The 13,934-nt window shown below is 56.3% G+C and overlaps 1 protein-coding gene across 1 annotated transcript; it reads right to left on the minus strand.

Moving 5' to 3' along the window:
- Positions 1 to 1,066: 1,066 nt before the first annotated feature.
- On the minus strand, positions 1,067 to 13,092 carry RASD2 (RASD family member 2). Its single transcript, XM_005898272.3, has 3 exons — positions 12,604 to 13,092; positions 7,580 to 7,859; positions 1,067 to 4,130 (listed from the first exon to the last, which is right to left on the minus strand). The coding sequence occupies exons 2-3, from the start codon at positions 7,848 to 7,850 to the stop codon at positions 3,601 to 3,603; spliced, it is 801 nt and encodes a 266-aa protein (XP_005898334.1). The 5' UTR covers positions 7,851 to 7,859; positions 12,604 to 13,092; the 3' UTR covers positions 1,067 to 3,600.
- Between the last annotated feature and the right edge of the window lie 842 nt (positions 13,093 to 13,934).

Below are 13,934 nucleotides of genomic sequence, written 5' to 3' on the forward strand. Positions count from 1 at the left end.
GCAAACGTGTTCTGTTTAGTAACGATCAGAATGTTGTGGGTTATATAGTGGGAATATTAATTCCTTCTTGCAGAGAACATAGAGCTGTAAGGGGCTATTCATGTGCTGTCTGGTCCAGCTGTCCTCCTCGCCACTTCCCATTAAGAACTGAAGAAACTGAAGTCTGGTAAGAGATAGGATGTACTCACAGCATCCCACCCCCCCACCGCCTCCGCCACGGAGATGGAGCGTGGCAGAGGTGCCTGGGCTCTGGTGGGTGCACCCAACTGCCTCCCCATTTAGCCCTTCTTAGGGTGCAGTTCTGACCTGCAATGCAGAAAGAAATGTTCACCTCCACATCTCACATTTACAAGACCCCGAATTGATAGAGCATCACAGTGACTTGCCTCCCACATGGACCATCTCTGGCTGGCATGGGCAAAGGATGCGAGGGAAGCTGGGCTCCTCCATAAGTGGAGGCTGGGAGCTCTCCCAGGCTGGTTTTCCTCCACCATAGCCAGGCTCACTTGGATGCCCGCACAGGGATCTCGCCCTCTGGATCATGAGCCCTTGGCCCACAGGGACCCTGTCTTCTTTTCTCTGAACTTCTTTCTCCAGGCCTGGCCCTCCTGCTCACTGGTACTTGCTGACCCATCAAAAGCACAGACCTGTCTCCGTCTCCCAGATGCAAAATCCTTTCCTCCCCCACATGGAGCTCAGATGACCCCTCGTTTCAAGTCCATGATCTGCCACTTCACCCCCTTTGTTGTGCCACTTATCCCCCTTTGTTGTGGATAAGATATTGACCGCTCTGAGCCTAATTCCCCACCACAAGAAGGGTGAACACGAGCATGTTTTTCATGGGGCTGGAAGAGAAGACGACGGAGCGAGAGGAGGGGTTTCATTCACCCAGCAGGGGTATGGTTGATCCCCTCCCCTCCGTCCGAGGAGAACTTCCATTCAAGGTGCCACATTTGGGGTTACACAGGGACACGTAGCCTCCCCCACTCTACCTCCCCCCACTTCCATCTGCCATCCCCACCCACGTCCTGTGTCATTTCACACAAGGGCCATTCTGCTTGTCCAGTGTTTATTAAGTACTGTCCTGAAAGTTGTAGGTTGTATCAACCACACATAGATATGGGCCGTGTCCTGGTCTCAAGGGTTGACAATCCAAGTGGGGAGGCTGCCCACTGCCGACCTTCAAGAGGGTAACGCTTTATGGTGGGGGCTGCCCTTGGCCCGTGGAGGGTGTTCAGCAACATCCCCCACCAGGAGCTAATAGCATGCCGCCCCTCTCCGCAGTTCTGTTAACTGTTTGCCGTTATTGCCAAATGTTCTCCGCGTGGTTCTGGGCGCCACCTAGGAGTCAGAAGCATGGTGACCACAAAGGGCTGATGGTCCACGGGGAGGAGGCTTTTGTCTGACCTGGTCACTCCTCAGAGGTACACAGACACCTCAGCACACAGCCCTCAGAGGGCCCAGAAGGGCCAGGGTAGTTATTCCCTCCTTTCTGCAGGTTTTATTCCCCAGTCCCACCACGTACTTAATTAACCTCAACGGCTGACTCAGCGCTGACCCGCAGGGCGAGGGCACCAGGCAGGTGCAATCTGGGGAGGGAGAGGCCAGCTATGGTTGCAGAAGAGCCACGCCTCCTCTTGGAAATACAGAAAACATACATGGCCAAGGACACGGCTTAGAAACAAACCCACTTTAATCGAGAGTGTACACAGAGATACAGGGAAGCGGGCCACACATCTGTCCTGGCCAGGGTACCTGGTCTGCTTAGAGGGTTCAGGTTCAGGCCAGGCGTCAGAAGCAGGGTCAGAGCAGCTGCCTTGGGCAGCAGGGCTGGGTGGGAGGTGTGGGGAGTGCAGAGCTGAGGCCAGGGCACGTGTCTCTCTGTGTGTTCACGTGTGTGTACAGGTATATACGTGGGTACAATGTACACAGGATCTACAGAAGCCCTCAAAGGCCAATCTGGGGAGAGGCTCAGGGAGACGACACCTCAAATCCCCGAAGGCCCCAGGGGCTGAGGCAGGATCAGGAGGGGCACATCATAGTGTGTGCTGAATGCCCCGACCTAACCCTGCTTCTGCCACTCGTAGGCTTGCTGTGTGACCCCAGGCGAGTTACTTACCCTCTCTGGGCCTTGGATTCACTAGACAATCATTAAGGCTCCTTGTGGCTCTAAACTTCAATAGTTTCAAGGAGATTTAAAGTACAAAATGTCTTTGTTAAGAGCTGATGACAAGAGCCTTTGGTCCACAGGTTCAAATCCCACCACACCTGGTACCCAGCACAACCCCATCCCAGGTGCCAGGAAAAGGCCCCCTGGGAGCTCTTCTTATCTGCCTCTCCTGAGCTCAGCTATAGCTCCCAGGTGCTCTTCCACATCTCCCCACAACTGCGTGCAGAGAGACAGTAGGGCAGCAGGGGCAGTCAGAGGCCAGGCTGGGGGAAGGAAAGAGGCTGGAGCCATGGAGCCTCGGCCTTAGGGGCGTCAAGCGCATTGCTTACCCTCTTTGTTTTCTAGCACAGTGGACCCAGCACCCAGCAGGTGCTCAATAAATGTTTGAGGAACAAGCACAGCAGAGGACAGCCAGCTTCCAGATAGAGCTCCATCCTGAACTAGCCAGGAGGCAGAGCTGGGGCTTGCTCCTTGGCCCTCTGAGTCTCAGCTGCCTCCTCTGTGAAATGGGGGCAGGAGGAGATGCAGCCCCGGCCGGCATTCAGTGTAAACCGTGAAGCTTGGGAGGAGGGCAGTGTCCAGCTACGAACAGGCCACAGGAACCCCATCTGGGAGCCGAGGAGGAAGGTGTCCCCCGTGGAGGCAGCGGACCTGAACCTGGGGGGAGGTCCTGGCCAACGAGGGATCACTAGGCTTTTACAGTACGATGATTTCCGTTTCTACTGGGAACACGACGTAACAGCTGCAACAAGGCACAACCAGCAGACAAGAGGAACCTGGGAGGGGAGGCTGAGGGAGGCAGTCCCGGAGACGGACGTGGTCCAGCAGACGTGGCCACACCCACTTTGAACACAGAGACACCCCTGGCTCAGTGTCAGGGAGAGCTGGGGGCCAACTCAGGGGGTAGGGGATAGAAACTGCTGAGCCAGAGGGTTAATGTTTCAGGACGGGGTAGGGGGAGAAACTTCCAGCTGCCACCTGAACCAAGCTGCGTCTTACATCAGGAGGGCAGAGCCCCCTCCCAGCCGACTAGGGTGTTGTTTTCATCCTCTGATGTTCCAGGAGTCTCTGTTGGAAGCCGGTACCCTGGCCCGTCTGGCATCAGCGTTTCTTGCAAGGACAAGCAAGCTCTGACTCGGGTCCTGACATAAGTCCGTATGTCACCCAGCCTCACCTCCTGCCCAGCAGAGATCCACCCCCCCCATGGAGAAGTTGAAACCCAAGGGGAGCGGTGGAAAGGAGGAATCAGAGGGAAGCAGTTGAAGGCAGGAAACTATACAGAGGTTGGAGGCTGGGGTACTCCGGTCTGGCCCCCCAGAGGTCTCGGAATGTGACTGCTCTTGGGGTTTCGTCCGGGGGATGTGGGCAGCGGGCGCTGGGGCCATCTTCCATAAGGCCCGGCCAAAGCCCCAGCCCAGCATCCCTCCCGCTCACTGGATGGTGCATTTGTCCCGCTCGCGGGCCTGGCTCTCCCGGAGGACCTTGGCCTTGATGTATTTGAGGTCACTGTTGACACTGGGGCGGCGGGCGAAGGGAGAGACCATGCCGTAGGCGTCCATGTCCTTGACACGGCGCATGCAGAAGGGCCGGGGGTGGAAGGCGTCCCCGTACTGCACGGAGATCTTGCGGTGCAGCGCGGGGCTCATCTCGTGCGGCAGCTTGGCCATGCTGAAGAGCACGTAGAACATCTCGTCCACGTTGGTGTTCTTCTTGGCCGACACCTCAAAGTAGGCGCAGTTTCCATCACCAGATACCAGCAGCTCGGCCTCGGTGGTGGGCACTTGGCGGCACAGCTCGCCATGGTCATTCTTGTTACCACAGATGACCATGGGCAGCTCCGCTGCCTCCTTGGTCTTGTTCTTCAGGCAGGACTTGACCTCCAGGATCTGCTTCTGGAGGCGCTTGACCTCATCGAAGGACTCCCGGTTATCTAGGCTGAACACGAGGATGAACACATCGCCTGTGGAGACAGAAACCCTGGGAGGTAAGTTTACAGGCAGCTCCTTTGCCCTCTCCCCACTCCTTGACCTGACCGTCACAGCGACCCTCTGGGGGAGCTGCTATTATTCCCGTTTTCCAGAGCAGAAGACTGAGGCCCAGGAGGTTAAATCACTTGTAATGGAGCTAATACGTGGCACAGCCTGGTTCAAACACAATGGATCCACCCTACATTTCCCTGCAGGGCTGTAGACAGAGTGAGTGATTTGTGAGCTTGTGTGGACTGTGTTAGAATAGTAATTACTACACTTTCCACAAGAGCAGGGATCTTGCTGCTCAGTGCACATCCCCAGGGCCTGGAGCAGCCCCAGGTATACAGTAGGAGCCGAGAGTGCTGGCAGGAGGCAGGCCTAGGTTTATCTCTTGCCCCCTCACTCAGCCTTGCGTGGGTCATGCCACCTCCCTAAACCTCAGTTTCCCCACCTGTCTCATGCAGGATGCTTTTGAGGGACTGATGAGGTAATAAATGGAGAGTGACATGTGCTCAGTGACTTGTATCTCAAAGGGATAATGAGAACAAGCACATGTAAGAGCCACCTGAGTACCCCTTGATTCCTCATGAAACCTCTGTGAGGGACATTTCATTACCTTCACGTGATAGGTGGGCAGGCTGAGGCTCAGAAAGGGTGAGCAACTGGCCCAAGATCACACAGCTCAGGCATGGCTGGGCTGAGACATGGACCCGATTCCTGGTGCCTGGCACACACAGGTGCCCGCTGCTTCTTGAATACATTATGGGTGAACAAGTGAACACTAGCCTCTGAGGCCCACGCTACCCCTGCTACAACTTGCTGTATCCCTCTGTGTAGGTCTTTGAAACAGGGATGATGGGGAGGTGGGGAGGGTGAGAGAAGACCAGTGCCTCTACCTCGATTGTCAGATCTCACTACAGTGATCACAATCTCACACTCAAAGCACCTTTTACACTTTGGCTTAAACTCTTGAGAACCTGTGGGGAGATGTTAAGATCCCTGTTTTACAGGAAACTGAGGCTCAGAGGTGCCGGGGACCAGCCCATGTTCTCAAGAGGAAAATCAAGCAATTCCAGCTTCTGATAGCCCCGCTGCTTCCTTTCTCTGGACCCCCAGGGCATACCATTTGTCCCCCCAAAATAGCACCCAGCACATTCAGGATTGCGTTCCTGCCAATGACACGCTCCGGAGCAAAAGGAGGCTTCGTCACGATGCACAGTGGGTGTTCCTAAAGCTGGCCGCATGGACGGGATGCGATATGATGAAGGGTGGTGTGGGCTGTTGAGAAAGGCACTTGCAAGGCAGTGCCGGCCTGGCAACCATTTCTGCTTGGGCTGTGAAACCCACCCTGGTAGGCTAATCCCAGGCCCTGAGGACTCTGCGGCCTTGACACATTCAAATGCAAAGCTGCATGCCAAGTTTCAGAGACGCCTGGCTGGCAGCTGGAAGGAGAGCTGGCGGCAGAATTAATGGCTTTCAGAATGCGCTGTGCATCAGCACCAGGTTGGAAAATGAGGCACGGGCTGGCGAGCAAAAATACGGGTGGCCAGACAGATGTGCCCAGAATGACACATGCATGTAAAAAAGATGAAAATACTCTGTTCTGGGGACCCAAACATGAATGTCAATGTGTTCATGGGGTGTCTGGAAGACTGATGGGATGGTACCTTGGGGGAGGGGGCAAGAGCCTGGGGGGTGGAAGCAAGGGTCAAGGGGGCTTTTTACCCTTATCTATATGCTTAGGGGAGCATGCATTTGTGTGTTATTTGTGTAACTAAAACTTAAGTTTGGAAATATGCACATGGTTCCTCTCTATATCTTCTCTCTCCCTCCCTCAGTTAGCTTTATTTCTATCAGTGGGCACTGTGTCCCCTCCCCATGGTAGGGGGAGCTGACATTCCTGCAATCCCCACTGTGTTGGAAATGCCCCCATGCCCTCCTCTCCTGGCACTTTCCTGTAGGTTGAGGAGACACCCCGGGAGGAAGCAACATTATACCCATTGTGTAGCTAGAAAGACTGAGATCTGAACCTTTGGTCCCATATCTAAGCTACCAAGTGGTGGAGACAGGACTGGAACCCAGGTCAGCCCAGGCTCCCTCTGTCCACAAACTTCTGCAAAATGTGGAGTGGGGCAGGCCGAGTGTGATCTGCATCAGATGATCAGTGAGAACAGCTGGAAAAGGAAGCCATCTGCCCAGGGCACTCGGGGAGGGATCTTAGCTGGGCTGTAGGGGGACGGGTGGGCATAGCAAGGGTTTCTTGGTGCAGAAGTATTTTGATTTGTGGGGTTGTTTTAGTGATGGCTGGGGGACTACTTGCTGATTCCTTTCCTTCATCAGCTGCCCAGCAATGGCAGGGCGTGGCTTAGGAAATGACTGCAAAGTCCACTGCAAGCACACTGCAAATGCAGGTTTTGCATAAGACCCATATTTCATGAGCACTCACCTACTCGCCAAGCTCTTTTTCTATGTAAACTCATTTAATTCTCATGAAGGCCTCTAGGATGGGTACAGATATGATACAGATAAGAAAATCAAGGCCCAAAGAGGTCAAGTCACTTGCTCAGAGGGACAAAACCACGAAGCAGCAGAATCAGAATTTGCATTCAGGCAGACCAGTTTCTGGGCCTGTGCTCTTAGCTACCACACAAAACTGCTTGAGTGACGAAAAGCATGGCCCAGTTTCACATCTCCATCTGCCCCCGCTTAGTACCCCACAAGCTCCCCTCCCTCCCTGGCTCCCAGCCTGGCTGAGAAGCTACAGGAGAGCCCAGGGTTAAAGCCTGAGAGCCAGACTGCCATTTCCCAGCTGTGTTATCATTTGGAGTAACTCAACCTCCCGGGGCCTCAGTTTCCCCACATATAACATGGAGGCAGATGCCCATCTCCTAGGTTAGTTGTGAGGATTAATTAAATACATGCTGAGCTCTAGAAAGAGGCCCAGGCATGCAGCTCCTGATAAGAGCAATCGCCATGGCTGTTACTGTGATTATTACTGAGTTCCCAGCATGAGCAGGTCCCCACCAGCCTCTCTGACTGATCACAGTCTGGGTCCTGTCCCTGCCTCTTTGAGAGGAGGCAAAGGCCTCGGGTGTCAATAGATCTGAGTCTGACAGACTGACCCTGGGCCCTGGAGCTCTGCTGGGTCACCCGCAGCAGGAAGTAGGCAGGAGCCCCTCTGTTCCTAGGTAAAGCCACAGATCTGGAAGGCAGCACCAGCAGCCACAAGGAATTAAACCAGAGTCAGAGGGAAGGGTTCTGGGGCCCTGGCTCCATCCTCTGTCGGCAAGCAGCAATACCTCTCCGACCTCACGGTGCGGTGCACGGGGGCTCACGAGCTTCATCTCAGATGGAGGCAGGGCTTTGCTAACTGTAAAGTGCCGAGCACACACACTCCCATACCCAAGCTCTCATGCCCACCCCGCCCCCTGGCACCCACCTGTGAGGATGGACAGCCTGCGCATCGCGGGGAAGGGGTGGTTGCCGGACGTGTCCAGGATGTCCAGCTGGTACATGTCACCGCGGATGTTGTAAACCTTCCGGTGGAAGTCCTCGATGGTGGGTGTGTACTGGTCCTCGAAGCGGCCATTGAGGAAGCGGGAGACAATGGAGCTCTTGCCCACCCGAGAGGCACCCAGCACCACCATGCGGTACGAGTTCTTGGCAGGCACACTGAGTGCACAGTTCCCGCTGGACAAGGTCTTCATCATGGCTCGGGGCTGCAGCAGAGACAGGGGGTTGAGTGTCAGGAAGCCGGGGGCCTGGCCCTGCAGCCTGTGCTGGAGGCTGTGGCCTCCCCTGTCAGCCTCTTACTTGGTTCTGTGATAGCTCAGCTGATAATCCACTTACAATGCGAGAGACCTGGGTTCGATTCCTGGGTTGGGAAGATCCTCTGGAGAAGGGAAAAACTACCCACTCCAATATTCTGGCCTGGAGAATTCCACGGACTGTATAATCCATGGGGTTGCAAAGAGTCGGACACGACTGCACGACTTTCACTAACTTTTCTGTCTGTACAATGGGAAAGCTGGACTGGGGTCTCTCGAAGGGCCGTGGAGTTCTGCCTGAACACCCCTCTCTTGTTTCTTTCCCCCTTCATTTATCTACCCATTTTTACTCATTCACTCACCCCGGGTTCATTCACCCCTTGTTTATTCCCAGATGGGACTGTTGGAGCTGGACTCCTCGATTTACCCCTAACTCACTACTCCTCTGGGGAAAGGAGCTTAACATCCTTGGGCATCGCTTTTCTCATCTATAAAGTGGACTTGATTCATAGGGCTGTTGTAAAGGGCTCAGCACATGGCAAGGTCTCAAAGATGCTGACTCTGTTCTCTGCCTGGACCATCTGTCCTTTGCAGTTCTGGCTTCCTGGAAGCCTGTGACTCTGGGACATGGCATGGGGAAGGTTTTAGAGAGCATTTCTTAAGCAAGGGGGTGCCATGGCCATTTGGCCTTCCCAGAAAGAAGAGAAAGGCCAGGTCCAGACCACATCCTCCATGCCCAGGGACGGGGCTGCCCAGCAGTTTTTCAACCTACAGATCCTGGGAGTTTGCCTGGACTATGAGATGCAGGTCAGAGAAATGACACAAGAATGACTCAGGTCCCTCATAGCTCCAAGGGTTTATGGTTCTGGGGTATACCCAAAACTTTCTACAGGAATCTCTTGACCTTGTGGGAGAGGCTGAAATGGATCCAAGCTCCAAAGCCCAATTAGAGATAAGTAACTTCCAGGGGCTCCATCAGGCCCACCCAAAGGCCATTCATAGCCCAGCCACCCTCCTTTCTCCTCTCTCAGCACCCACCAGAATTCCCCCTGACTTGGAACCCCTAGTGAGCTTGAGCTCTGCTGGGACCAGCCCTCAACTCATGCCAGCCCTTCCCCCAGAACCCCTCTTCCCTTTATCAGGGTCTGGCTCAGATGTCACCTTCTCTCTGAAGGCTCCTCTGCCTCCCACTCCACCAAGTGGGTGAAGTTGCTCAGCCATGTCCGACTCTTTGTGACTCCATGGACTGTAGCCCACCAGGCTCCTCCATCCATGGAATTCTCCAGGCAGGAATACTGGAGTGGGCTGCCATTGCACACAACCTGGTCAGTGTCATCACCTTGCCCAATTGAGAGCCACCATGCAGTAAAGTGGTTTTTTAAAAAGACCTTCATATAAGCTCTGATTGGCAGCATTTGTCAATTTCATGGCAAAATACTCCTACCATGGCCATTCCAAGCTCCCAAGATGATCTCAATGAATGAATTGCAAAGGGACGCACACAATAAGCCAGCTCAGCATACCGCTGACCCTGGAGCTGTGACGACAATCAGCAGTAACCAAGCCCTGCAGTGTGCCAAGCACTGTGCTAAGTATAGAACAATAATCACAGCTGACATTTATTTTGCAGTTAATATATGCAGAGCGCTCTAAGTTGAATGTGTACTAACCCACTTCATCCTTCAGGATCCCCAGAAGGTAGGTGGTTACCCCAATTTACAGATGAGGAAACTGAAGCACCACAAAGAAGTTTAGTACTTAGCTCATGGTTACATAGCCAGTAACCAGCCAAGGAGGGCTTCAATCTCAGGCAGTCTGCCCCGTGCCTTGGGGTTCCCCTCACCACCTCTCTATGAAGTATGCATTCCCTTCCCTGTTTCACAAATAAGGACCTGATGCTTAAAAGTCTACACGACTGGCCCTTTTAGTTAATAAGGGAGCCAGGATGGTGACTCCAAACGTACAACTCCTACATATCTCCACCCAATTTGTGCCTGAAGCCAACTCTGAGCTTACACTGCAGGCTTTCAGCGCCATGGACACAGCAGGTGCTCAATAAATGACCTGTGCATGAAAGAAGCAAATGACTCTCCTTTCGGAGATCATTCAGAGCTTCCTTCTGGGGTATTCTCCCTCCACCTCCACCCTGTCTAGCTGGCCCAGGAGCTACACTGAGGTGGGTCGCCGTGAACTGAGCACACACCTGGCTTGGCAGCAAGGGAGAGGAAGCTGCAAGCCAACAGCACTGAACTCTTCAATCTCCTCCCACGCTGAGAGAGAGCCAGCCTGGGCCTTCAACGGAGGCCGGGATCGGGGGGAAGAGGCCCCCACATCAGGACAGCCTCCTCCCCAAGTTTCTCTGCCTGGAGCTTGACTCTGCTGCTGGTCATCTCTGTCTACAGAGATAGAGAAGGCTGGCAGCCCCCAGGGATAGTACGTCTCCATCACTGCCTGCCCCAGCCTCTAGCTCAGAGTTCTTAGTATTAGACGTGTTAACATCAGCAACTGAACAGACATGAGGAAGTCAGAGAGAGGAGGCAGGGGATCAGAAAAGGGCAAAGGAGGAAAAAAATCTGTGGCTTTCATCTCCGAGAGAAGACTGCGAGTCTGCACATGGCTCCAGCCACGTGGGGCTGTGTGAAGTACCCAGACACCTGGCCGTCAGGTGACAGCACTTCCATGGGTTCCCCCCCATGTCCTTCTTCCCTTCTCCTCCCCTAGAGGAGGCTCTGTGGGTATGCTGTGGGCACAGCTTCTCTCCTCCTCCACTTCCTGTTCCCCTCTCTCCATCCTCAGCCAGGCTGACCCTACAGTGAGAAGCAGGCAGGGGTCAGAGTTCAAAGGGCCCTTTGAGAATGTAGATTTCCCCCCTGGAGGCCCAGAGAATGGTTAGTGGGAGCATGGGTACCCGAATGCAAGCTCTGTGACTCACCCCAGGGTCTTTTTATGGGCACCTGGGAGGCAGAAGGGCCTGAAGCAGAGGTGGTGGAGCCGTGCTGGGGGAATGGTCGCCACAGCCCAGCAGCTCTCCATTATGCTGGGTGCCTGTGTGCCTTATCCCTGTGAATTCACGGCAGTCCCATGAAGAGGGGCCCACCGTCAACCTGCTGGACCCCACGGGGAACGGGAGGTCAGTGAGGCTGAGTCACTTGCCCCAGTTTACACAGATGACTGGTCAGGCCAGGATTAGAATCAGGCTGTTGGCTCCAAAGTCTGGGCTTTTACCTCTATAAAAACCCACCCCCTGGCCAAAATCAGGCTTTTTCAAAACAGTGTCAGAAGCCTCAGCTGGCATCGGGTTGGGGGAATGAGCCTGGAGGTCTATTCTAATTCCCTCTGTTTCTTGCTGCAGATAGCTGGGGTCAAGCACCCTGCCCGGAACCCCCCAGACCTTGAGCAGCCAGCTCCCGCCCCATGCGTCTGTGGGTTCACCCCTTCTTCTCCCTCAAGCCCCTCTCCCAGGGCCTGCCAGGAAGATGGAAGGGTCAGAGGGGCAAGAGCAGAGGATGAGAGTCTGGCCACATCCTCCTCCTTGTGATACCCTGAGCCCTCCCTCCTTCCCTCCCTCCCACACACCCCAAGCCTCCACCATTAGGGCACATCCCAGACTCTGGACACACACACGTATTCCCTGGCCTCCATGCCCCCACTGAGGGGAGTCATGTGTGCTTTGCAAAGCCAATCTCACCACCCTTGAGGTGGCAGGAAGGGGGCAGACCAGATCTGCCTCTCACCAGTCCAGCTGCCCTGGGCAAATGACTGGACCTGGTGGGGCTGGTCATCTACCAAATGGTAGAAACAAACCTACAGAGTGGCCCTGAGAGCTCAGCGAGAAGCCAAGAGGCCCACACAGCTCCAGCACACAGGAAGCAGGTTCCTTTCTCTGTGACACTTCCTCTTGGCAGTCAAGGGGCTGCCTGGAGCAGTCAGGTGCAGAGGGGCTGGAGTGCAGGCAGAGGTCTTGGGGGACCCCATCGTGTCCCTCTGATGCCAGAAGAAACCTGAATCATGGGCTCCTGATCTGGCTGCTCCTTCACAGCACAGCCTCCCACCTCCCATGAGGTCCAGGACTACACCCTTCGTCATCCTCCCAGGGCTGGGGGCACAGGGAGGACAGAACCCTGCAGAGGTGCTTGGAGGCCCTCTGGCCAGCTGAGCACAGAAAACCCATCTTGGGAAGGGGATCGCCCAGGAAACTCACTCCTTGCACCAATTCCCCCCAAAGCTCAAAGAACTCTAAGCAAGGAAGGTGCTCCTTAAGCTCTCTCAGAGGAGGTCCTCACCAAGGCCACCACGAGCTGGCCCCACCCCAGCCCCACCCTTAGCCAGGTTTGCAGGCTGAAGCCAGTTTAGGAAGGAGGAGGGGAGTGTTTGGGGAAAGGAAGTGCCTCTTCCTCTCTAAGCCTCAGTTTCCTTATATTCAAACAGGCTGTTACTCCAGATCTCTTTAAACACAAACTCAGTTAAGTCTTTCTTTCCTGGGATAAGCATCCAGCCTGACACACAGTAGGCGCTCAACTAATTTCATTTTCTCTAGGTAAGTGAAGTTGCCCTGTGATCCTGGCACATAACAGGCTCAATCAGTTTGACTTTTCCACTTCCTATAAGGCTTCACCTAACCCTACCCCCCAAAGCTTCAAACCTTTCTCCCCGGCTTCCCCGCCTCCCCAGTTCTGTTGGGGTGTCTCCCTCCTACCTGGGAATGGCGGGCCGGGCCTCTGGCGCGGCTCAGAGGGATGCCTGGAAGGGCCTGGAGGTGCGGGGAGCAGCCTTCCTCTCCGGCAGCCGAGGCTTCCAGGGGCTGCGGCGGCTCCCGGGTCACTGCGCCGGGATCCTCCTCTGCGCGTCTCGGGGCGCCGGGCTGGGCGCGGCCGGGCGAGGGGACACGGGGAGCCGGTGCCCCATGAGTGGGTTCCGAGGGCTCGGCGGGGCCCGGGCGCTGGGCGGGCTCCGGCTCGCCGCCGCCGGCCCTGCCCTGCCCGGACCCGGGGGACTCCTGCTGAGCCAGGTGCCCGGAGGCGTGGGGACGTCTGATCCCGGGGTCCCCGCTTGGGGCTCCGGGGTTGGGGGGCGAGGGCAGAAGGGGTGTCTCCTGGTCCTTAGAGACTCTTGGAGAGTCCCTTGGAAGTGATTGCGGGTGCGTGCGTATGTGCGTGTCCGGGGTGGGCGAACCTATCCTCCCGACTGCCTATGCCACCTACTCCGCCAGCTCCAAAGGGGATCGCTCGGGTGGAGGATGCGTGCCCGGCTCGGCCTCGACCTCAGCTCTGCCGCTCCCCCGGCGCCGAGGGTATGCTCTTTTTCCCTGCGAGGCGCAGCCAGCGGCTGAAAGAGGAGCAGGGCACTCTGCTGCGCGCGCGTGTGGGAGGGGGCCTTGAACGCCGCCCTAAGATTTCGCAGCTCTGAGTTAGCCTTACACAGGCTCCTCCTCCCACTTCTCCCTCTCGGTCCCCCAGAGGAAGCGAACTTTCTGCGGGGCTCTGGCTCCTCCCTCTTTCCTGCTCCTGGAGGCGGACGCCCCTCTTCCTCCTGCCGGGCGAGGTCAACGGTTCCTCCGAAAAGTGATCAGAGCCCAAGCTCCAGATGGCGGTTCCAGCGGCAGAAGCCCAGCTTAGGCCTGGACGCCTTTCGCCGCCTCTACGAGCGGTTCTCCGTGGACCCGTCGAGCGGCTCCCGCTCACCCTCTCCGCATCAAGCGAGCAGCCAGTCCCGCAGCTCGGCGCCCGCCTCTGCCTCAGCGAGCGCACCCACCCGCCTTCCCCCGACGCCCCGCCCCGGGTGCTGCGCTCGACCAATGGCGGCGAGCCCCGCGGCTTGGTCCCGCCCCTCGGCCCCGCCCGCGGCCGCCCGGGCGCCGCAGTCTGGCGCTCCGCGTGCACGGGCGCGTGGGGCTGGGGAGCTCAGAGTGGGGGCGGCAGGGGGCTCGGGGTGCGCGCGGTGAGCAGAAGGCGGAGCGGGCCTGGGAGGCTGACGTCTGCGCACGCACTCACACGCACATCGCCCCAGCCGCAGGTGACCCGCCAGGAT

The sequence above is a fragment of the Bos mutus genome, chromosome 5 (assembly GCF_027580195.1).
Source record: "Bos mutus isolate GX-2022 chromosome 5, NWIPB_WYAK_1.1, whole genome shotgun sequence".
NCBI lineage: Eukaryota > Metazoa > Chordata > Mammalia > Artiodactyla > Bovidae > Bos > Bos mutus.